General features: G+C 35.2%; 1 protein-coding gene across 8 annotated transcripts in view; it reads left to right on the forward strand.

The window, feature by feature from the left end:
* CDC42BPA (CDC42 binding protein kinase alpha) overlaps positions 1–27,404 on the forward strand; it is a 156,597-nt gene that overhangs the window by 109,657 nt on the left and 19,536 nt on the right. For 5 of the 8 annotated variants that reach the window (XM_068675911.1, XM_068675909.1, XM_068675910.1 and 2 more), the window contains 16 exons: positions 2,537–2,642; positions 3,243–3,391; positions 5,417–5,508; positions 7,702–7,778; positions 8,958–9,005; positions 13,377–13,415; positions 16,676–16,795; positions 17,467–17,547; positions 18,634–18,739; positions 19,460–19,596; positions 20,234–20,373; positions 21,076–21,157; positions 22,311–22,527; positions 23,331–23,393; positions 24,296–24,889; positions 26,890–26,987. In XM_068675911.1, the coding sequence (XP_068532012.1) occupies positions 2,537–2,642; positions 3,243–3,391; positions 5,417–5,508; positions 7,702–7,778; positions 8,958–9,005; positions 13,377–13,415; positions 16,676–16,795; positions 17,467–17,547; positions 18,634–18,739; positions 19,460–19,596; positions 20,234–20,373; positions 21,076–21,157; positions 22,311–22,527; positions 23,331–23,393; positions 24,296–24,889; positions 26,890–26,987 (2,149 nt within the window). The remainder of the gene's footprint in view (positions 1–2,536; positions 2,643–3,242; positions 3,392–5,416; positions 5,509–7,701; positions 7,779–8,957; positions 9,006–13,376; positions 13,416–16,675; positions 16,796–17,466; positions 17,548–18,633; positions 18,740–19,459; positions 19,597–20,233; positions 20,374–21,075; positions 21,158–22,310; positions 22,528–23,330; positions 23,394–24,295; positions 24,890–26,889; positions 26,988–27,404) is intronic. The other 3 variants (XM_068675905.1, XM_068675906.1, XM_068675907.1) reach the window with 3 other exon arrangements.

Below are 27,404 nucleotides of genomic sequence, written 5' to 3' on the forward strand. Positions count from 1 at the left end.
ACTGTTTTGGTAAAAAGTTTGCTCATCTCCCAGTGATAATTCAAAGGATTTGTTCTAGCCCTATTTTAAGTAACACAAGCCCTAGGAGTTACTCACTTCCGTTGAGTGCCTTGCCATCTAATAAGTCTCTCAGGAAATGTGCCACACTTTTGAGTCCACATTTTTTGTGGTTAGGATTGTTGCTGTCTTCATAACTTCTTTGGCCTTTCTAATTATTTTTTTTTCTTCAGATTTTATAGCATGCAAGTAACTTCAACGGCCTGTAATGTTCCCCTTAGCCTTTCCATGCATTCTTACTGTCCTCTTTTGCATCTTGTTTATGGCAAATGTACAAACCCCTTTTTGTTTTTGCTGTTATCCCAAGACACCATAAATACAGCCAGAAATAAGAAATATTGAAGATTTTTTAGTCAGCTCTAAATTTTCCTATGGGAGTTGGGAAAGAAATTCATTGCATATGAGATTAACACAGTCACTATAAAAAGCAATCTTTTAAATAGCCGTGGCACTGTATTTCTGATCTGTTACCAAAAGGAGGTCGACAGAAATCTTGCTCTTGATTCCCAGAGTTCTTGGCAAGAATCTTAACTTATACCCTCTCTGGGAGGGATTTATGTAACCTAGTTTTAGAAGTCATAAGGTAGGTAATCCCATGACTAGTGCTATAGAAGGTAATTTTTCTCTCCACCAATTGAAAAGGAATCTTAGACAGCTAGCTCAAATTAATAATTCTCTATGTTGAGCATGGACGTGAGGATTCGCAAAATCATAGCTGGATTACCCGATCATTAGAGTGGTCTTTATTATTATAATGGACATTAGTGGACATCAGAATCAGCTTAGTGCAGAAACTGTGACTAACGTTACCCAGAATATTCAGTTAATATTCTCCTCATTGACTAGGTCTTATTCCACCAAATGTAGAGTGGTTGACTTTATCTAAATTATTGACTTCATTTAAAAAATAAAAAAGGAAAGAAGAAAAAAAAAAGCATAAAATCAAACATTAAAAAGTCCCAAAGTAGTTATTTGGCTTTTGAAACCTGCTTGCTTTCAGAAGAAAGCATACACAAATTGTGAAAGTGATCTGGAGTGTGATGATACATTGAACAACTAGCAGAAATTCTCAGGAAGTTCAACTGAAGAAAACCTGAAAATTTGTTACACGCATCGTGTTTGAAGTAGGAAGAATCAGAGGTTAATTAGCGATTAAACAGAAATTCAGGAGGGCAGGGGGAAACTTAAGGGTTTGAGAGCACAGTGAAGTGCTGAGAATGTTTGGAGAAGCAGGGGGTTCTTTGGTTTGTTTGTTTTAATTGATTGTGGGGGTGGAAATTAAGTTGGAGTCTTTAAACATAGTGTTATGATGGCAGATATTTAAAAGCGTTGAAAACCAACAGGGAAAAAAAAAAAAAAAAAAAAAAAAACACAACTATTTAAAAGCTAGAAAACCAACAGCAAAACATTAACAAATCAAAAGACTCCAAGAACTCCTGGGTTTACATTTGATCAGTCTCCGTACTGGGAGAATGTTGCCATCTAGCGGACAACAAAATGTATCTCAGCTTTAAATTGTACCATTTATACTTACTGTTTTTAATAGTCTGAGAAGTTTTCTTGAACTTGGCACATATTTTTGTAAAAATTACTTCCCTTCTCACCTTGAAAGCCTTTCAGTCTTTTTGTTCCTACTTAAACTCCATTTTCTTTTTACCATCCATTTCACTATGCATTCCCCTTAGTTGCCAAAGCATATTATGCTATTTCTTGCACCTTTTTCCCACTTTTATACCCTGAGTGGTTTGTATAAACACGGTCTTCTTATCTGGTCATCAAAATGTGTTACCTAAAGAATTGAAAATGTGGTACATCCAAAATGAACAAAAGTTGATATGCTGCTTCCATTGAGTTTTGGTATAGCTTGGGAAGAATACTAGCATTCATATTAAAACTCTTACTAACTTTATTAAAGTCAGAACCTTTTGGTCTTGTTTTTTTTCTGTTTTTCCCTAGGCATCCTCCTTACCCTTACCTTCTTACTTGAAATAAATTGTAAGCAGGAGACAAAGAAGATAAAGCCCAAAGCATACCTAATTGTTTACTTTTTCATGTTGCTTGAGAGTTGTGTGTCAAGTGGTCATTATCTTTGCCTCCTCTGTATTAAAGCAATCATCCCTAAATAAATCTTAAACTCACACCGAGAAGTAACTGCAACCTGTAGATGTTTAGCCCATAGCTTTTGCTATGGTGAAGCTCTTCTGTTTCTTCCAAGCCCATGGCAGATGCGAGTGGGTGCTTTCTGTCTTGCCTTCTGGCTACTATCTGTAAATCTTTGCTGAAACGTCGTGTTATTCATATTAATTAATGGTAGACTTTGTTTTGTGGTGTATTGTTTTTTTTCCCCATTTCCTTATATTTTATGAGTTTTGCTTTCTCTTCGTTTTTCTGTTTCTGGTTGTTGTGTCATTGAAGAGAATTTTGTTTGGTTTTAGATTGTTTGGTTAAAACATTTTTTTCTTCTAATGTAATTGTCTAGGGTAAGTGATGAAAAAGATGCTCGAGGTTATCTTCAAGCCTTGGCCTCTAAAATGACAGAAGAACTAGAGGCCCTGAGGAACTCCAGTTTGGGTGCAAGAGCTACAGTAAGAGTCTAATTTCATATACTGGATTTTGTTGTTGTTGTTGTTGTTGGTTTTTTTTAAAAAAAAAAAAAAGTTTCAGCTGCAATGATAACCTGTCTATAGAGGCAGTATTAGTCAGAATTCAAACTTTCTTAGAGCTTCCCTTCTGAATAACTGAATACCAAATTTATTGTTTATCATTTTTTAAAACAGTAGTATCTTCATAATGGGATTTTTATCTCTGATATTATTGAAGTAGCTACTTTATAATCTTATAGTAGTCTGTTGAAGGAAATGTATACTTGATGTCATGGAAACCTTGAAGTCTTTCCCTTCTGAATGTTCTTTGTCCTTTGATTGTCATTTGAATTGAGGCACATCAAAAGTAGAATTCACAAAGTCTCTATGATTTTGAGACTGACAGTGTAAGACATTCTCCTTGCCTATTTGTTACTTGAGAGTAAAAATCATAAGAGTACTCTCTAGTATTTGGAGACTAAACAGACAGAGATATAATAGACTGAGAAACATAATTGTTGAAGTTAGTTACAATCCTTGTTTTCTGCCTTCTCTCCTCTTACTCTTCCTTCTCCCCTTTTTTTTATTGCTTTTTTTAACTAGGATATGCCCTGGAAGATGCGCCGCTTTGCAAAGTTAGATATGTCTGCAAGGTTGGAACTACAGTCAGCTCTTGATGCTGAAATCCGAGCCAAACAGGCTATTCAGGATGAGTTGAATAAAGTCAAAGCTTCCTGTATCTCTACAGAGTGGTAAGACTGAATTGTTGTAATGGAAATTTACTTTGATACCTTCCAGAGAGTGTCATCAAATCATGAATTTAATTACCTTGTCTGTCAACATTTGATAATGAATGATATGCCAGTTTCTTTTATCCAAATGTGAGCAAAAGACTGTATCTGTATTTATTGTGTGAGCAGTTGAATACTTCCTTTGAAGATTTGGAATCCTGAAGACTTTGAGGGGATACCTTCTCTTTAATAACGGAATCTCTCCTACTCATGATGAAAAATTCAAATGCAAACAGAATTTGTTTTTCTATCTTAGAATATATTCTTTGCCATTGTATTAGTAGCTGTAGTGGTTTATCTGACAAAATGCAATTATTGCATGTTGGTTTGCACAGCAACAAGATGTGCTTGTGGGAAGTTATGAATGCGTTTGTTCATTCCTCAGATCTCTTTTTTTTTTTCTTTTTTTTTAAACTTAAATTACAAAATCTGTTTTGAGGATGGTGAATAGCTGAAGAAGCTATTTAGAAGCTGTATTTGTCTAGCCGTAGCAGGACATTCCATTTCTAAGTCTCTACTTTCAAATCTACTTCAGGAGTGCCTAAGAACTAGTACTAAGAAAATCTCTTGGAATCCTGTGAACACAGATTTAGTGGCACAAGCCTTCTTCATAGGCATTCACTATTGAAGCTGGCACCTGTTGTTTCTTTGCTTGTTCAGACAGAAATCAAAGACAGAACATGAGATTTTCTGTGCCTTCAAGAGAATCCCATGTTTAAAGAGTGTTTAAGAATAAGCTTGCACTGCTGCTAACAGTTGCAGCTAAGTTCTGCTAAAAAGAAGGCTTGAATTTCTTTAGCAGTGGTTCTGATCCCTACTACAAGATATTAACTATATTAAGTAAAGACATTTTATAGATAAAATGCAAAAATATGAAGTAAAAAATAACATACTAATTGCATAGTTTCTGTGATACGTTATAATTTGATTTAAACTAAAGTATATGTGACTTTGCCATGAGAAGAACTGCACTGTGATGTGATGGTAGTTATATTTACAAATTATGAATCTCACTAGGCTAGAGATGTAGTGCAAGTCGTCTGAGTTGCTGTAGGTTGAATTAGGTACTCAAGCTAAAGCAGGAATTCTGAGCCTTCTCTTAGATTCATACCCATTCTGTTCCTCTCACTGTTTCCTCTACAATAATGATTTTTGTAGTAGCAATTCTGTCAACCTTGCAGTGTCTGAGCGTGTAGAAGGACAATACAAGGTATGGAAACTGCCCCAAGCAGAGAAGGGATAGCATGCGATGTAAGAATTTCAAATACAAGCAAAATGAAGGATTTCTCTGTCATATTTGAGGGGCACTCACATGTTTTGGAGCTTTGGGAAATCAGTTGGACAGAGTTGAGATTCAAGTATGTTATCTGTGAAGGGGGAATGAATGCCCTGTCCACCTCAAATGGGAAATGTTACCTTCATACCAGGTAACATGATGATAGGCAGTAGTGTAGTTCCTCTAAGAAAGGAGAACCAGTGGTTAGGTTTCACTGGATAGGAAGGGATGAGAAGTGCTATAGAAATGCATAGCGGTGTTACCTATCTGATGCGAATCAAAAAGCACTGAAACAACTAACTGTAAAGTAACTGAGAGGAAAACCAGTTCTACAAAATCTGCTAGTATCACAGGCACTATGAATTAACAAATTAAAAAAAAACAATTTGTAATTTAAAAATACACGTGGTCTTTTTTTTCTTGAGCATAAGATGCAGGCTCAAAAAGTTACTCATAAATTAGAGACGTAAGCCTACCTAGTGGGTAATCAAGGGTAGTTAATGCTTGTTGTTTTTTAAGATACCATACTAAACAGGTCCAAACAGGTTTCTGAATTTATTTTTGCATTTGATGACATCATGCAGCTTTCTGGGCATTGATTTTTAACTGGGCAGTAGTCCAAATTGCATGAAAAGATGGACAAAAAAAGAGTGACTTGTATCATGGGTTCTCAATATTTACATAGTTTTTTTGTTTGTATTCTTTTGAAGTAAATTGCAAGAATCTGAGAAGAAGAACTTGGAACTGCTGACAGATATTGAAAGGCTGAAAAAGGAGACAGAAGAGCTTAGATCAGAAAAGGGTATGGCAAATGATATCCAAATAAATAAGAACATATTTCACGTTGGCGGGTATATCTTATCAATTAAGTGTCATCTTGCAAGTAAAATACAATACCAAGGGGTTTTGGTATATCATATGTGAGCACACCTCTTGCATGATGAGATGTACCCACAGCAGTTGCATTTGCACTTCTCATATGTAACCATTTTTTTTGATATACTTGAAAAAGTAAGGTATTATCTGGGTTGGAACTGTATTATTTTTATTTTGCATGTGCATGGTAACTTACTGCCAGAAAACTGCTGGAAGTACGATTTTTTTTTCTCCTTCATTTATGGGTGAAGGTATTTAAACTTCAGTGTTGTGTTCTTCAGTGTTCTCCATTTATGAATCTTTTGGACCCATAAGAGGGAATACAACTGCAGAGGCACTCTGCAGTTCATTCATTGGTTTCTGGTCATTGATTGGCCTTTTAACCATGTTGTGAACAGTGTGGTCATGTTTGCTTTGCTGTGGTTGTAAGAGAGTTGTCTGTGATTTCTGCCTAACGTTACCTCTCTAATAACATCTGCCTTAACAGTATTTTGCATAGTTGCTGGGAGAAGAAATGTTTTACTAAATCTGAAATGAAAAAAAAAATGAGGAAAGATTAATGATTTGGCTGATTCTTTACGTGTTACATAGTATCTCTCATACTTGTATCTTGTGAGTCACATGGGAGTAAGGAATTTTTCAGGCCAAATGGAATTATCTAATTTTTTTATAGCAAATTGCTTGAACTTCAGAAAAAAATTCAAAGCTCTGACAATTGTTGCATAGAGATTTAAAATATTGTTCAGCCTTTGCAACCTAATGGCATGTCAGTCAATAATGTATTGCAGTTAACATTCATCTTATATAGGTAGGCCTGCAAGTGCTGGTTGACTGGTAAAATAATACAAGCCTATACAAAATACTCAAAAATCACTGGTGCTGATTAGCAAATAAACCTTAGGGAATTGTTATTTGTTCATCTTAATGCTTAGCACTGATAACAAGATTATACTTCTGAGTGCTTGGAGAGGAACTTTTGATAGCATCTTTCTGGAAACAATAGTGCTTTGTCATGTTTAGCTTTTATTTTTAGACTCTTGAGCTGTCTTAAATAATTTTGCATGGTTCCTCTGCTTCTGAAATCTACCTTCCCGTTAAACAATCTATTAAGAATTTGTAATTAATATCTTACCTTGTATTTTTTCTAGTATTAATACATTATTATTTTTGTGGAAATAGAGATAAACATTTATTTTTTTCTTTTTTAAAAAAAAGTATTACTCAATAAAAAGTTAATAATTAAGCTTTTTCAGAAGTAAATGACTTCTACTGTAATTATTCAAATATTTTGCTATAAATATACCTTAGTCCTTATTTTCTTTGGACTTGATTCTCCCTTTTAAGAAGACACATACTGATGTCTGAATCACGAATTGTGTAGGGTCTTCAGCTGCCCTCGGTGTACTGTGATAGAGTAATTTCCCATGTGTGCAAATCCATTTATATAAGATAATTTAGATTATCACATGCATCCCTTCTTCTGATAAGTATATTTTTAAACCTGGGAGGGGTGGGGAAAAAGATCAATAAAAATGAAAATAGCAGGTAATTTGAGATTTTTTATAGTCTTTTTGTAGGATTTCAGCGTATTTATGTAGATATAGAGTATACATGCATGTCAAGAAACCCATATTATCTGCAAATTCAGTATGTTCTCCAAATAGTATGTTTTGTATGTTTTTTGTGGAAATTTACTATTTGCTGTTGTCTACCATCTTGTCACAGTTGACTGTAGTGTGTGGGTAGAGTAGGGATGACACCTGCTGCATTAATATTTAAGCCTGTGTGTCATTCAGTGCATGTTGCAAATAGACATAAGCACATTAGAAACTTGTTCCTTCTGCATAATATACACATGCACTATGTTTTCTTGTTCAATTCACTCCACACACATCCTAGCTTAGAAATGGTTCATTAAACATTTGCTTCTTGCTAAAGCAAGTGGGTGTATATCTATTTTTAAAAAATCTTACTCTGGAAAACAGACCGAAAGTGATAGCTCATTTAAAAGAAATGGAGGTGGCTTGGGTGGATACCCAAACCCCGAATTCAGCAAGGCAAAGGTCCTCCACAAAGAGGTCATTTTTCTTTAGCTTAAAAACCTGCTGCTGTTTTCTAGGTGTAAAGCACCAAGACTCACAGAATTCTTTCTTGGCATTTTTGAATGCGCCTACCTCTGCTCTGGATCAATTTGAAGTAAGTGTGCAGCTATTTTCTTTCTCAGTTAGTCAATAAAACTTTTTACTGTTGCTATTTTACGCAGATTGTATGCATATTTGCTGATAGTTTGTTATAGTTTTTAATCATATTGCCCCATAGAGATCTGTGTACAACAATATGTGAATATTGCTTGTCATCTGAGGTACTGGCTTTCTTCTTTGAACACTTGTAAGCATAGTGAATTCTCTCTATAATCTTGAATGCAGAAATTTTCCCAATTTTGTAGCAAACATATAAAGCAGAGGTGTTCAAATGGCCTTAGTTTGTGTTCAGAGGACTGCTAAGAAATACGAAGACTAATTTGGTAAAAACGCGAGAAAATAGGTATATAATCCATGAAAATGTTGGTGCTGTATATTTATTAGGTTGTGTTCATCTCTTGTTCATTTTCATTTGCAGGTTTGTAGAATTCAGATAATTGCTGTTTGTCTCATCTCCACAGATCCTATATACTTAAAAAAAAATAAATCTGTTTAATTCCTTTGTTACTTTTAGATAAAAGAGAAGTTTAGGTAGAAAACTTAGAGGAGAAAAATTGAAACAGTACTGTACATTTCATATCTTCTATTTTAATCAACAGTAAGCAATGCATCACCTTTCTTTTAAAAGAACAGCTGGGGTGAAATATTGGTCAAACTAAATTCATGAGGACAAGGTACTACCTCAGTAGTTATACATTGGTCTAAAATTTGCTCTAGTTTTTTTCTGATGCATGTACAAGGTCATCACATTTAGCTATCAAAGACATCCCACATGTTACTGATCTTCCAAAATGTACTTACTTTTCATTTTGTATTCATTTGTCCATTGTTCTCTCATGAAGTCTTCACAATTAATACCATTTTTGATTTCCTTTTTTAACTATTTCTCTTACAAGTTACTTTTAATATAAAAATCCTGTTGGAGTATAGGAATATGGTTTTATTGTGTCATTGCGTTTTAATGCTGGAAAAAAATTCATTTTATATGGGTAGTTTATTGATTAATTGTCTATGATAGGCAATTAATGAAAATTACTTAGGTAACTGTTATTGGCACTATTTATTTCAGTTCTTTATTTTTGCACTTTTATTTGCGCTGAACAGCTTTCTTCATCTTGCTCTTTTTTCTGTCTCTCTCCCTTTTTTTTTTTTTCTGCTGTTTTCATTAAAATAGGATTCCTTTTCCTCCTCTTCATCCTCATTGATTGATTTTATGGATGACGTAAGTCTTTGACTTTCAAACCAGTAAATCCCTCAGTAAGAAAGATCAGTTGATTTGATTTGATTTGGAATATTCGAAATGGTAATGCAGTCGAAATAAAAGTGCTGCAAGTGCAGCAGAAAGCTATTTCTACAATACTTACACCTATCTATATAGATAGACACACAGTTTTGAAGTCAGTGTTTTTCTTTATGTGCAGGTAAAGAAGTCTTAATTTCAGAAGGTTATTTCTAATGGGGAGAAGATGCTTTGGGGCCTTACCTACTGATATGACCTGTGGAAAATGGTTCTAAAAGCACTGGCATATTTATTTTATTTAGTTCTATTGCTTCATGTTATTATTTTATCATTAGTTGTTTCCAAAACTTTTCTGGTCACTTCAGTGAAAGTGGTGGTTTTTTTTCATACAGTTAATTTCTGTCTGTTCAAATAAAATACTATTATATGCTATTAGTATTATATACTAATACTATTAATATACTTTTTAGCCTATATTTTAAGAAGTAATCTTCATTATATCTGAAGTGACCTTCTTGATTTTTTTTATTGGTACTTGAGATGCTAATTTTTGATCTCAACAGTGTTTAAATATTTGCGCTGGTTAGTTGCATGCTAAGGAAATTAAATTAAAAGCTGAAAATTGACTGCATGTATTTCTTCCAGACCAAAGCAATAAGCCCATAAGTGTAAATGCTAACAAGCTTTTTAAAATCATAGTAAATACTGTGCATCATGTGTAGTATACCACCCATTGCAATTCTGTATATATTGTGTGTACATATGCGTGTACTTTTATGTGTATATGTTATATACACATACATGCATATTTATACATTTATATTTAAAATACTAGAATCGTATTTGCATTAAAATGCAATGTTATTAATTTTATTCTAGAAATGTCTGCTGTGAATGATGTAACAAAGACGGTATAGCAGATAGGCCTATACTACTGACTGAGTTTCCTTTCAGCAACTCTGAAAGAATGCTTTTCATTTAGAAGTTTTTATCTGCAATTCAATACATACCTTAGACAAAATGAGAATGTACATTTCTGGTACCATAGTAGCATGCATTTGTCTGCATTTTTGTGTAGCATAGAAACTCTTGTCTTGCTGATATTGTAATTTTCTTACACCAAAAATAGTAGTATAGTAAAATAGAGTATAGTTTCCTGTCTTGTTAAATGTATAATAAATTAATATTTCAATTCTTCACTGAATTAAGGAAGTGTTCAGTATGTTGCCAGAGCATTAGGAACACTTAGTTTATATCAGCAGGCTGTTTCATAAAAAGGTACCTTTAAAATATCTATTACTCTCCTAAAACAATGGTGAAGGGACTGGAGCAGATCTCTTATCAGGAAAAGCTGGGAGTGCTCAGACTTTTTAGCCTAGAGGAGAAAGCTTGGGGGGGATCTCAGCAATTTTCATAAATACCTGAAGAGAGGATGCAAGCAAGACAGAAACATGCTCTTTTCAGTGGTGTCTCGTGTGAGGACAAGATGCAGTGGGCAAACACTGGAACCCAAGAGGTTCCGTCTAAACATCAGGAAGCACTTTACTGTGCGTGTGACAAAGCACAGGAACAAAGCCCGGAGAGTTTGTGGAATCTCCCTCCTTGGACACCTGGACGTGGTCCTAGGCAATCTGCTCTAGGTGTTCCTATTTGAGCAGAGGTTTGTCCCAGATAGCATCCAGAGGTTCCTTCCAACCTCAAATTCTGTCATTCTGCAAAAACTTGTTAAAAGAGAAATGAAGTACATATGTAACAGGGTAATGGATAATTTTCTGTTTTGCAAGGTGAAACAGAGGACAGCAAAGTTTTCCTCTTTGCTCTCTAGTTAGTTTTGAAGGACACCAATAAATACAGGATAAAGCACTGTTGTTTTTTGTTGTTGTTTCTTTTGTTTTAAAGAAGGCAGCTTTTTTTTTTTTCATGAGCTTTTACCTTTTTTTCTTTGCAAGTGAATAATTTCCAATTGTTGCCATACATCCTTTAGATCATTCTTCTCAGTTGATCCACCCAGATCAAATCTTTTTAACTAATACCCCAAGTATTGGCGTGTATATCATTGCATATGGGTGGCTTGGCACATACAGAATCAAACTTCCTTTGGTATATTTTCAAGTGGAGTCCAACAGCTTTTTTTTTTCTCAGTACCTTTCTGAATTGGAGTAACTAGCTGCTATCTAGGGCCTCTCTAACACTGAGGCAGAATGCTTTCTGGCAAACCTTCTAGCAAAACAAGAGAGTTGGCTGTTCAAAGATAGGAAAAGTACCTTACAGACAAGTAAAACACTTGTTGAGTTATATTTCTTTATTGAAAGAGAAATGTCTGATGTCATTTTTAGTAGGTGGAAGGTAGTATAATTAAATTGTGTTTTAAAGTCAATTCTGCACCCTTCTATAGCTGGGCAATTACTTGATTAATTCACAAAGAGATTCATAATACCTAGCCTTTCAGTTACCAAGGTGAATGTTTATTTATGTTTCAACTAATGCAGCAGGTTCGATATCCACATATTTGACTTAAAAGATAGTAAAGGCCTCAAAAAAAAAAAAGCAAATAAAAAAGGGGGGAGGGGGGGTAAACAAAACCACAAAACCCACCCTCCCCTCTGGATGTAACCTCTGTTCTCTTATCAACATGTCTTTTTGACAGTAGTTGCTTTGTAGGACAATGTTTATTGTAGAACCTCAAGGAGAATTAATCTGTGCTCAATCAAACCTGAGAAGTGTGGGGGTTCTTTAAATTCAGACCAGTGAAGAATTAGAAATCTGCAGGTTAGACTCAGGCAGTGCTGCAAGATAGCATGGTTTTCAGGAAAGCCTGTCCTGTAATCAAGAACCCAAAGTAAATATTACTGATGGCCCATTATGTTTCTACAGCCTCTGTGCTTCGTTATGAAATGACAGTGTGTAAAATAATATGCTGTTGTAGTTACATATTGCACTCTTTGCAAAGTCTCTGCAGACTGTTTAATGTATACATGTGGAAGCAGCACCGAGTTTGACCCATTGGTTACGTTTGAAGTTTGTTGGGGTGGATAACGTCTCCTGTCTGCCATCCAAATAATGTGATCGTTTATCACGCTCAGTGAATGATTGTAGTTAATTCTAATTGTATCAATGAAGGAAAATGATAGCTTTGCATTTCTTCTGGAGAGCAGTAAAATCATTTGTCTTGCTGTCTCTGGAGCCTGCAGGTGTGTTGAGCAAGAGAAGCAGTAGCTCAGTATTGAGATGAGCAGCAGTCACTGCTGGCTCACGCTGTTCCTCCTCGAATCCTCAAAAAGATACCTGGTAAAATCGGTGGAACTGGTGCCAAAATCCTCATAGTTGTGAAAGTCCAAATGTCCAGAAATGATCCTTTTATCTCCCGTGTGCACCAGAGGTGTGAAAAGGAGTTTTGCTGCCTGTGGTTTCTGATTGTGGTGTGGAGGGCAGCCATCCCCAATGACTCCACTATACTCATTTCTGAATCTTTTCCCTTATTTCTCCTGTGTGTTGCAGATTGTCTCTCAGTAATATCATCTAGGTCTTAAGTCTGCTGTGTTCCCTGGAAGTGTCTGATAATAGCAGTGTTGGGTGGTGGTTTTTGTTTTGGTTTGGTATTGTTTTTTTATTTCTTTTCAAGATTGATCTTTGTGTATCTCTCTAGCTAACAGAAGCAATCAACTTGTTTTATTTAAAGTTGAATTTGTTACTATGTAGTAACACTAAACCAATAACAATCCATTTTCCTTTGACAATTATTTTCTTACTTGCTAGAAAATATTGTTTTTCTCTTGTTAGTAGCACATTATGAATTAAAAATAGCTTTCTTAAATCTTCCTGCAGTCTGTCCCCCCATGCAGTCCCTGTGGGCCTTGGTTAAACTAAATAAATCTCCGCTTTGTAAATAACCACAGAGTAAATCATGTTCTGAGTTCTCATTTTTAAATACTCCACATCAGCGTGTGCTGAGAGCCCTGACTGTTCCTGCACATTCATAATTAAGTTTAGAATTCCTCTGGTTCTTAATGATTCTTTAAATTGGATGCAGTGAACCTCCAAAAGATTGCTTTATTTGCCTTATTGAGAATACAGGGATACTAACTACAAATCATACTTCTTTAGTGTAACATAGTCTGTAGTTTCACTGTTGTTGTCTGTTGTAAAGCTACAACCTCTAAAATAACTGTTCCTTTTTTTTGACGTTTCTTTCCTCTTGTTACCCCAGAATAGTGTTTTGAAAATTGTTTTAAAAATGAATGTGTTTGTGTGTGTCTAAACAGTACATCTGGAAATATACAGCAATGAATTCAGAGCTGAAGTATATGTCACTGTTTGGTTTTGTAACATATTCTCCTCCTTTCTTTGTTAAAGCGCTCTCCTTCCTGTATTCCAGCTAACAGAGGCAGATGTGTAAGAGGCTGTCTTACTCTATGTGGCACTTTATTTTTGCCTGTTGTGTACATGCCTTTGTTTAATGTATGGATTACGTATATATCTCTCTGCATGTCTTGTGCTGCTGCTACTGCTTGCTGCTGCCGCTGCTGCTGTGCTTTTTGTTGTTCTACAGCTGTGGGCTAAAAGCTTCTGGAGTATTTGGCTTGGTAATACTTCCATGAGCAGCATATCGCAGTAACTAAAGAAGATGCTTTGGCTACTTCTTCATTTCACTATGAACATTCATTATGAAAGCTGATCTGGTTGATAACAGGATGGGAAGATGAGCAGATGTCAAATGAGGGCCTGTTTGTTTCCTTGACCTTTGGAGAGGACACATAGGGTTACAAGAATTTCCTGTACAAGGTAGAAGTTTGGCATTCAGGAGGCATGTCAGCAAATGACAGAAAATATCACAGCACAAAGATAACTAAATGAGAAGTAGGAAACTGAGTAAACTGAAACATTGAAGAAGGTGGGAAAAAGTCATACAAGGAAGACATAGTTGTATGTGTTGTAGTCTATCAAGCTGGAAAGCTTTGTGGTGTTTCAGAAATTGAGGTGGATTTTAAAACATGTTTTTACCAAAACTTTGAACCTGAATTGGTACCGGGTATGCCATGTCCACTTTGAACTCACTCCACTTTGAGCTACGTCTTTTGATTCTTTCATATATATGTGATAATAAGACTAGGAAAGCATACAAAGCGTTTCTATCGAATAATCAATAAATAAACAACGATACCCACAGCTCGAATAATGACCTAATATAGTTCAAAGCACGCATCTCAGTGTTTTAGGCAAGCTTACAGTGACTGTTTTTGCCTGTTGTGGCTCCAAGTCAGATGTATTTATACAGGGGACAGCTTTGGCTCAGACCTTCATAGAATCACTGAATGGCTTGGATTGGAAGGGACCTCAAAGACCATCTAGTTCCAACCCCCCTGCCATGGGCAGGGATGCCACCCACTAGATCAGGTTGCTCAGGGTCTCATCTAGCCTGGTGTTGGCACCTTCACAGATGACATTGTGTGTACCGATAAACACAGCCTGGTGGAAGCCAACAAGGCTGTTGCAATTTGATCTCAAATGTTGTTTTCATAATCCAGTGGCTTAGTTTAAGGCTAGTTTTAATGGTGCTAATATTATGGTCCACTTAAGCTTCTGGCCGTAGCTGAGTTAGGCTTCTTTTGTACTTATTTCATCTCATTACGGTAAGGAACCTGAAGATTACAGCAGCCATATAGCTTAACACCCTGTTTCTGCAGTGAAGTTGGTGGTTAAATTCCCTTCAAATTCAGTAATGGTAGATCAGGTTCTGTATGTTTTGGGGCTTTTTATGTTTATAAGCAAAGTAAAAATAAGTTAGTAAATAGTTCAGCAGTTGTCTTCTAACCACAAAGGCTTTGTAGCACATTCCCGAAAAGTTCCATTATTTATATTATCCTTGTACTAAATTTTTTAAGAGACACCATGAAAATTCTTTGGTATGCAGATACTGCTTTGAAAGGGAAAGCCTTCTGAGTATGTGGAAATGTTTATGAAATAATAGATTAGATCTCTGAATTTAACTGAAAGAAGAGAAGTAAAGTCCGCTTCTTGCTATGAAAAAAAAAGTCCTGTGGTTACTCCTTGGGCTTGCTTTTTTAATAGCACTGTTAGAAAACAGCGAGATTTTTTGAGGTTAAATAGTCTTTGACTGGATTCTAAGTTATCACATGTTCAGACTTGCTTTAAAAAAAAAAAAAAAGTTTAATTGAAACAATACTATGTGTCTTGTCTACTTAAAGGCATCAGTGTTTGTAATACTGGATGAAGCTTCCAGTTATAATTTCCTTCTGATAAATCTGAGCACAAAATGTTTACTGCTACTTTTTGCTTCAGTACTTAAAGTACATGACTTATGTGCAGAAAATAGGTGTATCTCATTATCCCATGGCACAAATTATTTTTTGTTGTTGTTGCAGGCATCTTAATTTACCTAAGTTGATTAAGCTGATGAGCATTCTCTATGACATTTTTTTTTTGATGACTATGGTAAAGAAATCTTCAAACTTAGCTCACTACAATCTAAAATAAGAAAAAAAAATAGAACAAGAGAGCTTCAGCTGCACCTGTTCATTGCCATGATTTTCTGGGGAAGAGAACTCTATATGCATGTTTAAGATTGGCATGGTGATATATTTTGTTCCCAAAAAAGTAGCAAAGGTTATTGAATTTCTAGTATGCTGTCAGTGGCAAATTAAGAAAAAAAAAAACAAAACACATTGGAATATTCAGATGCGTTCTGTAAAGGTTGCTGCATATTTTATTTTGTGTGCAAGTTACCCAAATCCTTAGCAATGGGGAAGTGTTGATAATGTTGCTCTAGAAAAGCCAGACATGCCATGGAGCCTTCTGTAGGCCTTCAGCCTTTAATTTTATTATTAGTGGAGAAAAGCATCCTTATCTCACTTTAATTTAAATAAAAAATAAATCCAAAACTTTGATGTGGGGATGTCATGTTTACGATGAAGAATCTTGCATTCTCTGATTTTCATTCAATTTTTATTTGATTTTCAGTCTCGATTTTCATTTGTCTGATGAAGATTGGGCAAAAGATGACTTGTTATCAGGACACCTGATCATACCCAGTGTCCTCTTGTTTAATATAATCTTGTTCTTGGCTTAGTTTTGTTGTGTATCAAAGACTAGGAAAATAGTCCCCTGAAGAAAATGTAGAAAATAAAGATGCGTTTCCCTTTTTGTAGTTTTGGTGGAGTACAAACCCCTTCAATTCTCTGTGAATATTGTTAATGCTAAGTTAAGGAAATACATTATTTGCTCTGCCTTTTCTGCTAAATACATTTGCACTGATTTATGTGGTTTATATGGGAATTCACTGCTAACAAATTTCTAATACTGGTGGACAAAATAAGAGTAATGTTTAGAAAATAGTCACCCTTTAAAAATGCTCAATTACAAGTCTCCTTGAGTGTTTATCAGGCTCCTGAACTAGCAGTTCTTATGCATGTGCTCACCTCTCAGCAGAAGCCTTGGCGTCTTCATATTTAATAATTTAAATTGTGTTTTTGTAGCTTGATTAAAGAGTTACTTAAAACTGATTCTTTCTTTCTCAGTTCTCTCTTAGGAATTCTGCTGCTTCCTTATCTTATTTTGGTAAGAGTCGAGAAATCCATTTTAACGATGACTTTGATTTCTTTTAATTTTTTCCCCCTCTGGAATTGTTCTTCTAGATTGATTCAGTTGAGAATTTTACATTGTCTAATACACCATCACGGGATGAAGATACCAAGTCTCACCTCCATTCAAGATCGAGGTCTCCTTCTACAGCAAGCGAAACTGAACCCATAGAGGTATTTTTTTAAATTTTTTTTTAGGAGTACCAGTTTTTGCTGTTAAAAATCTTTTTGTTTAGAAACTAAACTCGCTATACTGTAGGGACTATTTAGAACCCTGTAAATAGCCTTCTGCACTGGTGGTGAGCTGTACTTTGGGGAATATTGAGTCCTTTTATGTATGGTTAGTTGGTTAGGGATGGGGACTCTGGTAAATCAATTATTGGATATCTCTGCATAATGTATCCTTAGTTGTGAAAATTTAAGAATTATTTGCACAAAGATGATGTTACAATATAGTTTGTGAGAGCATGTTTTGGAGTCTTGCTTTGGAGTCTTGTCCATACAAAATTAGCAAGGTTCTGCAACTGTAATAATGTATCATCCCCTTCCCCTGTTTAAAAAAATCAATTCTGTGATTATTTTATGTTAGAAAATAGTCGCTAAATGGAGCTAATGCAAAACTATTTTTGCCGTTTAAGATGTCAAATATTTAAGAGCTGAATCTTGCACATCATTTTTATGACAAGTAAGATTTGTATTCCCGAGTCCTTCCTTTGTTAGTTTTTTTTTGTTTTTGTATGCTTGGGAATGGAGTGGGTGGCAGGTTGTAGTATTTTTACTTTATTCAAGCTGTCTTTGATAGTGCGTATTTGATGTCTTACTGATCTTTTGGGGACTACATTCAGGTTATGGATCATCCTCCTCGTTCAATTCACACGCCAACCATGAAGACAGCATATATTGGATCGGGACTTCCTGCACTAAAGGTATTCAATCATGTGTTCACACTTTTTGTACAATAAGGGGAAAAGTATTGCTCCTGGGCCACAGCATCAGGAATCTTACCAGAACTCTCCAGAAGAGTTCTTTGTGTGCAGGCCGGTTGCTTTCTAAAATTTAACAGGCCCTTAATAGCTCAGGAGTCTTCTGTATATATTAAAAAACAAACAAACAAAACAACAAAAGCTTTTTTTGCAATTAATCAATGAAGTGTGTAAGTCTTTCTAATACATCTGTTCTACTATTTTGATAAATTGCAAAATAACAAAAGACTTTATGTAAAAGAATGCTAGAGATGTTTGAGCAGGCAGTTCTGTTGGCAACGTCTTAATAGATCAATCAAAAATACTAAGTGTGAAACATTGTACTGCACACATTGTTTCATTTTTACAAATGTTTTGCCTTAACAGTAAATAATGATTATTTTTCTAAGCTTATAGACCTCAGTTACAGTGTTGCAGTTGTGTGATTCATCCCACTATGTTTCTGTGATAGCAATCAGGTCATATTTGTCTAACTGCAACAATGGTTTCCAACTCCTTCTGCTTGTTTCCCTGTTTCTGCTGTGTGTAGAGGCATGTCAGCTGGTCTATCAGTTGCAGTCAACCAATTTTAAAATCAACTTTATCTGCATTCTTGCTTTAAACTGGGTATTCTGAAATAGCCTGTGCCTGACACCATAAAACTGAACTCTGTCATAAAAATCAGAGTTTTGAAAAAGTTTGATGTTTTACTTTGAACTAATACAACACTCCTTACAGTGAAGCACTGAATGTTTCTTGAAAGATAGGTACATCCATATGTTCAACTTGTAATGAGTGTAATTGGGTAATTTTGTCAACTTTCCTGTCTATGGTGGAAGCAAACCAATGTTCTGAGGCAAGGTTCAGTTTCTGTGGTTATGTTTGCATGGGATGGTTTAAGTTATCAATAACAAGCACTGATAAGGAATGTCTTCAGCCTGTGTGTTAGGAACTCAGGTCTCATTTCAGCAAACACTCTAGTGTCTGTGTAAGATAACTATTCTTCAGAAGTGTTACAGATACTAACATCCTTGTCTGCTTGTTTCACAGCCTAAAGCACATCAGTTTGTAGTGAAATCATTTAATACCCCAACAAAATGCAATCAATGCACGTCTCTGATGGTTGGTTTAATAAGACAGGGCTGCACTTGTGAAGGTAAGTATAAAAGCAGGAAATGGGAACTGAAGTTCTAACAGATGCAGATTGCGTAGTAAACAATAATGCAGGTGTCTTCTGTATACGTTTTAAATAACAGAATATATTCTCATTCTGCTGTCTTTTTAACAGTGGAAGCCAAACACTTTGAGTATCTCATGTAAAAAATTACCTAGTTATCTGAGGAAGTACTTATTCTGGTTGGTGGCAGAAGAGCTTAGCAGAGTTTATGTAAATTAGCAATAAGGGGCAGCAGTCAGTGGTCAAGTATGCTGACAGCAACCTTGCTTTACGACCTGGAGCAGTATGTAAGAAAGTTTTTGCCATTTAGTAACAATATTGCTTCTTTCCAGGCCTGATTTATCCTAGATTTTTGTATACACAGAATAATACACATCATTTAGGGAAGTTTGCAGCTTTTTGTTTATAAGACAGATGGACCTAGAAGAATAATCATAGATTTTTCAATTTGAACTTCTAATGAGTTCCATAGAACTCTGAAGCTGAACAACTCTGAATTTAGATCCAATCAAAAGATGCATTGCTGTTGTGCAAAAAAAAAAACTTTTCTATTTTAGTGTAGCAAAGTTCAGTGCAACAATTCAATTGTTAGTAAAAAATAAATAAATACACAGAAAAAGTATCATCATCATTATCATAGCTTTTGCACTGCATAAGAAATAACCATCAAATAATTTTGTTTCGTTTCCTTCTCACAAGTATGTGGATTCTCCTGCCACGTGACCTGTGCAGACAAGGCCCCTGCAGTATGTCCAATCCCTCCTGAACAGACTAAAGGCCCTTTGGGAATAGATCCACAGAAAGGTATAGGAACAGCTTATGAAGGACATGTCCGAGTAAGTATCAAATAGCAGCATTTGGGGCACTTGTGTCAAATTTGTTGCTTTCTGGAGGTGAAATTAAACTCTAATTTTAGGGGTGGATGATTTAGTAATTTCTTAAGGTAACCGTTTGGAAACTAAGACATCAATTTTCACAGAGCAACTCTTGGCATTTTCAACAGTATTTCTTTCTTTATCTGTTGGCCATAGTGCTTTGAGTTGGTCTTGAATAGTCCATCTCTAGAGATCAGATCATCTTCCCAGGCCAGTGAGTTTTTGAGTCTTCCTGTTGATTAGTATTGTTTGCTGGTAATTGCTTGTAAAGAAGCAATTAAAAAATTACTAGGCAGATTTCTGTTGACCAACTAGAGATAGATGTTTATATCTTTTGTCAACATATCTTTGAATAAGCTTGTTTACTATGGAGAAGCAATCTGTGGTGCTAATTTATTTTTTTTTAAACAACATGTTGTGGTATCTGTTTGATTGTGTTTGATGCTCTTACTGCATCTATGCTATTTCTTATCTCGTTTAACGTTATCACTGAACAAAAGTTTGTCAGCTTAGATGAAAGAATTGATTTTTGTACTGCCTGTTTGATTTTTGACTGCACAGAGATTTAAAGAATTGATCAGAAATTATTTTGCTAAAGGTACCAAAACCAGCTGGAGTAAAGAAAGGTTGGCAGAGAGCGCTGGCAGTGATCTGTGATTTTAAACTCTTCCTGTATGATATAGCAGAAGGAAAAGCATCCCAGCCCAGTGTGATAGTGAGTCAGGTCATAGACATGAGGTAAGCTTTCTCTTGTTCAGTGGGAGCTTTTCGTAAGAGGAAGGGGGGTGACAATGCAATTAAAACTTCATTACTACTTCCTATTCCAAAATGCGTCTGTCATCTGTGCGTAAGTTGTGGAATTAGTAAAGAATAAAAATACATTCTTTTTGGGGTTGAATAGAGTTTCTGAAGACAGATTGACCTTTGTCATTGGATAAAATTAATAGAATTTTGTATTCAGGAGGGCTGAATATTTTGTTCTCACTGTCTTCAGTATTATTGAAATACTACTGACTTTGATGAAGGTTGAGGACATCTAACATACCCAATTAAGATTACAACTTCTAGACAGTTTGGATTGTTATGAAAGAGTTGAAAGGGTCTTCTTGACCCAGTCTGTTCTTTCTAGTTTGATTTTTGTTTTAGGTTTTTAATTTAAACAGATGCAAAAATAAATACTCTGAATAGGTATATTTCTATCAGCATTTACCATATTTCTATCAGCATTTACCAGGAGTAATTACGTAACATTGCATTATGAGTTTCATTTGCAGATAAAGAGAAAAGTCAGGATAATTTTAAAAATTAGATCTCAGTACTGTCCTGTTGTGTACGTAACAAAACAATGAAATTGATAGTGTGGAAATATAAGTAAAAAAGCAAACATACAGATTTTGCTTTTCTTAACTCTTTTCCAATAATGTTTATGGTCTCCATAAGGGATGAAGAATTCTCAGTGAGTTCTGTCCTGGCTTCAGATGTCATCCATGCAAATCGAAAAGATATCCCCTGTATCTTTCGAGTAAGTATGTCTGTCTTGACCCTAGTAACCCAGAAGCACTGGGTTTTACAGTGTGATGTACAGCATGCATTTACTGACTACTTGGCTAGTATTTAACTTCTGTCACAAGTTCTAGCAGTGTGTTGTTCATGACTGCAGCAGTGCATAAAGCTCTGTACATAAATCCATATATTTTTCGTCATAAAAATAGCACAAGTTCTCATCAAAAAAGATGATAGGTTTTATTTTTTTCTAACCTTCACAATAAGACTTATGTTTCTCAACTTTCTGTTAGCCATTTGAAATTCTGTTCTTCATGACTTTCTACATTTTCATTTCCCGAAATTGTCTTCAGCTTCTCAGTTGGATTTGCTGCATTATTCCTGAAGCATTTTGTTTATATGTAGTTTCTTCATATATAGGCACTGGATTTTTGAAAACTCCCATTCATCAGGTAGTTAGTATAAAAATACAGTGTAATACACTCGTCATAATTTATCTGCTACCTGGTGTCAGGATTTTGCCATCACTGTCTTTTTCTAATATTCTTCTTATTTTTACTGGATATTCTATTGAAGCTTTGACCTCAGTGAAAAATCTTTGGTGTCTAATTAAATCATGTATTGTTTCTTTACCTACACTATTGTATTTCACTCCTTGTTTTTCCCGCTTTCAGACTGTTCAGCACTCTGCATGCTGAGAGGAGATAAACCTACAAAAGGGGCTTTTGCTTTTATCTGTAGCAGCTGTACCAAATACATGATGATGATAGGTCATTCTTCTGTATATAGCATTCCTATTACATTAAATTAACGATGGAAACTATTGACTTTTAAAAAATACAGAATACTTTGTAAGAAATTCTTTACATTATAAAATTGCTGTGAGATGTCTAGCTGACTTAGGTGGATGTTTCCAAATTACAGAATAAATATAAATATGTTACAAAAAAAAGCTTTCAGATTTTGCTGCATCATTCACATCTATAGGTCTTTCTGCCATGAGCTCTTGATTGTGATATTTTTTTTCTATTAACTAAAGCTAAATTTTTGCATTCTTGGATCAGATAGCTGATTAAAAGAGCACTTTACATGCATCTGATACCATGTATAAATTATCAAGGCGAAATCTTTTATTGCTTATGACTTAAAATATGTATTTAAATATTTTCCAGGTCACAGCTTCCCAGCTCTCTGCATCCAGTAATAAGTGTTCAATCCTGATTCTAGCAGATGGTGAGAATGAAAAAAGCAAATGGGTAGGAGTGCTCAATGAATTGCATAGGATCTTGAAGAAGAACAAACTCAAAGACCGCTCGGTCTATGTTCCCAAAGAAGCTTATGATAGCACCTTACCCCTCATCAAAACAACACAGTCAGCAGCAATCATAGGTACGAAATGAATAAGAAAAAATCTCAGAAAAATTTCTTCTCTTAGATTCTAATGTTGCCAGAAAAAAGCAGAGTAATGTAGATGATTCATGATGGCCTCTATGATGGGTATGCTTACAGCATGCTTTTTAAAGAAAAATATGTTAAATTACGTTGTTTACTGAAAAGAGAACAATATGTAGTGTTTTTACCCCATACGGAAATACATATGGGAGTACAAGAGAAGTGCAAAGTATGACCCAGAACTTTTGTCACATCTTTAAAAATATACAGACACATAGTTATAAGCCATTTTGGCTAAGCATTAAACATTACTCTTTTGTTATTCTGTAAACATAATTCCTAACTGGACAGATTTATAACTACAGAATAGGTGTAAATCACTGATTTTACAAAAATCTGCCCATTAAAAAAGAGAAAGAAAAACTGAGAGCTGAGAATAAAGTCTTTTAAAATGCTACTGTGCAAAGTATGTTGAGCTCAGATTATTTAAATGTGATTTTTTTATTTATTGCAAAGTTAGTGGTATACCTAACTACTCTGAATGATTTCTTAAAAGTAATATTTCCTGTGTTGTTTCTACTAACAGGAGAAATGGAAAAAGACTTATTTTTTCAGAAATTTGAAAGACCATTGTTTTTTTCTTTTTTTTTTTTTTAGATGAATGCATTTATTTTGGCTTTATATTTGTTTATTTCAAGATATTAAAAGAAATCTCTGTTAATCAGAATTATCACATTTGTTGAAAAAAAACATTTTAAAAGAAAACTAACCTTTTTTTTTCCACTTTGTTAACATCATAGACCATGAAAGAATAGCACTGGGGAACGAAGAAGGGTTATTTGTTGTGCATGTCACCAAGGACGGTAAGAGATTCAGAACTGGTAATAATTTCCCTTATATTAAATAACCAGAAAGTGACTTTGTAAGCCTTGTTCTCTTAAGATATCCTCTAGTTTCATTTTTCTCAATTTACTGTATTACAAGTTGGAGAGCCCCATGTGAGAGCAGATAATCAAGAAGCTGTTCTCTGTGCTTTCAGTTTTGGGTATCAGTTCCAGTAGCAAAGATCCATCATCTGGAATGCAGCTGAAGGTTTTATTTCCTTGTTTGAAGCAGACTCAAAATTGAATTCAGGCCAGGTCAGGTCTTTGTCCAGTCAGGTCTTGAAAAATACCTAAGGTCAGAGATTTCACAACCTCTCTGGGCAGCTTGTTGCAATGTGTATTTCACAATGAAACATCTCATATCTAGCTGGAACATCCCCAGTTCCAATCTGTGACTTTTTACCTCTTCTTCTGCTGTGCATCTCAGTAAGGTGCTTGGGTTGGACTTCTGTGTAACCTCCTCCTTGGTATTGGAAATGAAGCCTTATGTTCAGTTATGTAGAGACATAACAGCAGATGCCACAGCTAATTCAACAAGCAACGTGTTTAATTGTACAGTTTAGTTCTTTGAGGGTTTTCCTTTATTCAGTTGTTCAGTGGCTATAAATTGTTTCTTAAATTAATTCTAAAATGATATTGCAGTTGTTATTACATAGGATCTGTTCCTCCCTTTTTCTGATGAGAAGTCAAAGGATTATCCAGCACTGGCATATCTGGTATAATTAAAATATAAATTACAATTCAGTATTTTTAAATATATATTAAGGGAGCAATAAAGGGGATTTCTTGTATTTGCCTCATAGTTTTTCCACTACAAATACATACTTTTAAATCAAGTCATGCTTCACTGTTATCATTTTTGTTGTGTTTTTTTTTTTTAGAGATTATCCGTGTTGGTGACAATAAGAAGGTTCATCAGATTGAGCTTATCCCAAGTGAACAGCTCATTGCAGTAATCTCAGGACGAAACCGTCATGTGCGGCTTTTCCCCATGGCAGCGCTGGATGGAAGAGAGACTGAGTTTTATAAGTTGGCAGAAACAAAAGGCTGCCAGTCAATAGTTTCTGGACACGTACGCCATGGAGCCTTTACATGCTTGTGTGTAGCTATGAAAAGGCAGGTCCTCTGTTATGAACTAAATCAGAGTAAGACACGCCACAAAAAGATCAAGGAGATCCAAGTTCAGGGGAATGTCCAGTGGATGTCAGTCTTCAGTGACCGTCTTTGTGTAGGCTACCAGTCAGGTTTCTTAAAATATCCCCTTCATGGAGAAGGCAGCCCATACAGTCTGCTCCATCCAGATGACCACACACTATCATTTATCTCACAGCAGCCAACTGATGCCATCTGTGCAGTCGAAATCTCAAATAAAGAATACCTGCTGTGTTTTAGCAGCGTAGGGGTTTATGTTGATTGCCAGGGCCGAAGGTCTAGACAACAAGAATTGATGTGGCCTGCGACTCCATCATCTTGCTGTAAGTTGCTCTGTGTGTCAGTCTATTTGTTATTATACATAGAAGTGATCACTGCTTGTATTAATGTCACCAGGATGTGAAATTCAAGGAAAATTACGCAACAGGTAAATGAACACTCAGCTTCTGTGTCAGCGGTTTTAAATCTAGTCAAGAGGATTTAATCCTGATTTAATTTATACTAGTTTTGACAGCTGTGTAACAGACTTGTGCTGCTGTAGCTAGCGCAAAGAGAAACCAAGGGCCAGGATTTCTAGGTCAGTCACCCAATGTCCTATTTCTAAACACCCAGCCTGATTTCTAAAACAGCCTTAAGCCCTAGAGAGGCTAGTGGGATCTCTTTGCATTTGCTACAGCTGAAACTAGACTGTTGCTGTTTAAAGCCTAAAAATTTGATTATACTTTGGCTCAGCATTGTGATTTGAATTGCTCAAAGGTAACAAGATCTGGTAGTTAGACTTGTCTTTCTCTTAATGGTACTTATTCTTGCTTACTGTTGTTTTTTTCTCCGTATTCTTTTGTTGCTCCATCATTCTCTCAACTCTTTTCTCATTCATCTTCTCTTTTTCTTTTTAATTTTATTTTATTCTTTTTCCCCCATATTTTCCAAATTACAGCATAGTAGTAGAAAATGTATTTCAACAGTGTAGAAAATGTATTTCCTAACCTCATTGGGGAAAAAAAAATAAAAAAAAAAAAAAAATAAAAAAATAAAAAAAAATAAAAAAAAAAAAAAAAACCAGAAAATTTTCAAGATTTCCTTTTCTCTAGTAAGGACTGTGTTAATCATTTATTGCATGTTTTTTCAAAGCTGGGACTTCATAATTGTGACAGAGGAAAAAGAAGGCTGCAGTGCTTGTCTTCTTCTTTTTAATATCTTTCTGAATGCAAATAAAGATTAGCCAAATTTGTCCTCAGATTATATGAGCACAATCCTATGCTGATTTTTAAGATAGTCTGCCTTTTTACTTCACTGTGATGGCACTAGTCACATTGCAGAGGAGAGTAATGTTTCCTCTGGTCTGAATGAAGCCCCATCTCAATGTGGAAGAATAAGTTTTCACAGCCTTGTATGTCACTTCTGTTTTTCAAGCAGGAGCATGATTATTACGATGTTAGAACTCACAAAATGACTGTGTCAGAGTACAAGATGAAGTAAATGAATAAAAAACAGTTATTTTTCACATTTTCTACTGGCCATTGACATTTGTGCAAGTTTTTTCATTGCCTTAAATGAAGTGACTTGATGGCATTCCAATTCAGAACAGAGGTATAGTTTATAGCAAATAGTGTTACATATAAACACAAGTTTGATGCTCTTGTTAGTCTTGGCAGACTATGGCAGCTTTCTTGCCAACGTGGAAGTACTGAATTCTCCTTTAGATGTCCCAGTGGAACAAACTTAATGCTTGGAAAATGTGCCAGATGAGTAGCACAGAATTCCCTTTACAATGTGGAAAATTAGAAAAGAGAATTAAAACTAGCAGGAAATACGAAGACTCTCCTGACTGTATCATGGTGCTTAATTTTAACTGATGTTCATTTAGTACATGGTCCAAACACTAAGTACATTCATTCAAAGGACAGATATTAAATAACAAGAATACCTACCACATCATGTACCAAATACAAACTCTTAAAAATTGGGTTTTTAGAGGAGAAAAATATTTAACAACATCAGTGCTTGGCAGAGTAAGGTGTAATTCCTTGTAGTCTATGAAGTAGTTTGGTTCTGCAAAGTTAAAAGAAAAATCTTGCAAAGGTTTTAGAATTTTTTTTGGTGGTGGCTTGCCTTTGCAATAAATTTAATGGCCATTTTTTTAGTTAAAGTTTATTTTGCAAACTAAGGTTGTTTTTAGATCGTGTTTTTTTTTTTATTGTTGGTGGTGCTGGTGGTGGTATAGTTTTGCTTTTTCTTATAAATACTGTTAAACCATAAGAAATTGTATATTGTGAACCCTTTGTAAAAGCACGTGACTATATACCAAATCATTCCATCTCAGGTTACAATGCACCATACCTCTCTGTGTATAGTGAAAATGCAATTGATATCTTTGACGTGAATTCCATGGAGTGGATTCAGACTATTCCTCTCAAAAAGGTAACTTGCTCTTCCGATACCAGTTAAAGACTATGACTAGACTTCAGTATTGCTTTGCTACATTCATACTTTTTTTCTTTTTAAGGACATTAGAGTTCATCATTTAAACTGCTTGTTTAAACATAATTGAACTAAAAGAAAACAAACAAACAAACAAAACCCATTGTAAGTAGAATTTTGTTAGGTTTGGTTCACTTACCAAAAGGAAGAAGTGTTCGAAAATTGACACTACCTTGGTATTCAGGATGTGTTTGCTCAGCTGGAACAGGCTTCCTAGCAAGGTGTTTGACGACCCATGCCTGTCTGTGTTCAAGAGGCAGTTGGATAATGCCTTTAATAATATGCTTTAACTTTTTGTTAGCCCTGAAGTGGGCAGGCAGCTGGAGTTGATGATCTTTGTAGGTCCCTTCCAACTGA

This window comes from Anas acuta, chromosome 3, assembly GCF_963932015.1.
Source record: "Anas acuta chromosome 3, bAnaAcu1.1, whole genome shotgun sequence".
NCBI lineage: Eukaryota > Metazoa > Chordata > Aves > Anseriformes > Anatidae > Anas > Anas acuta.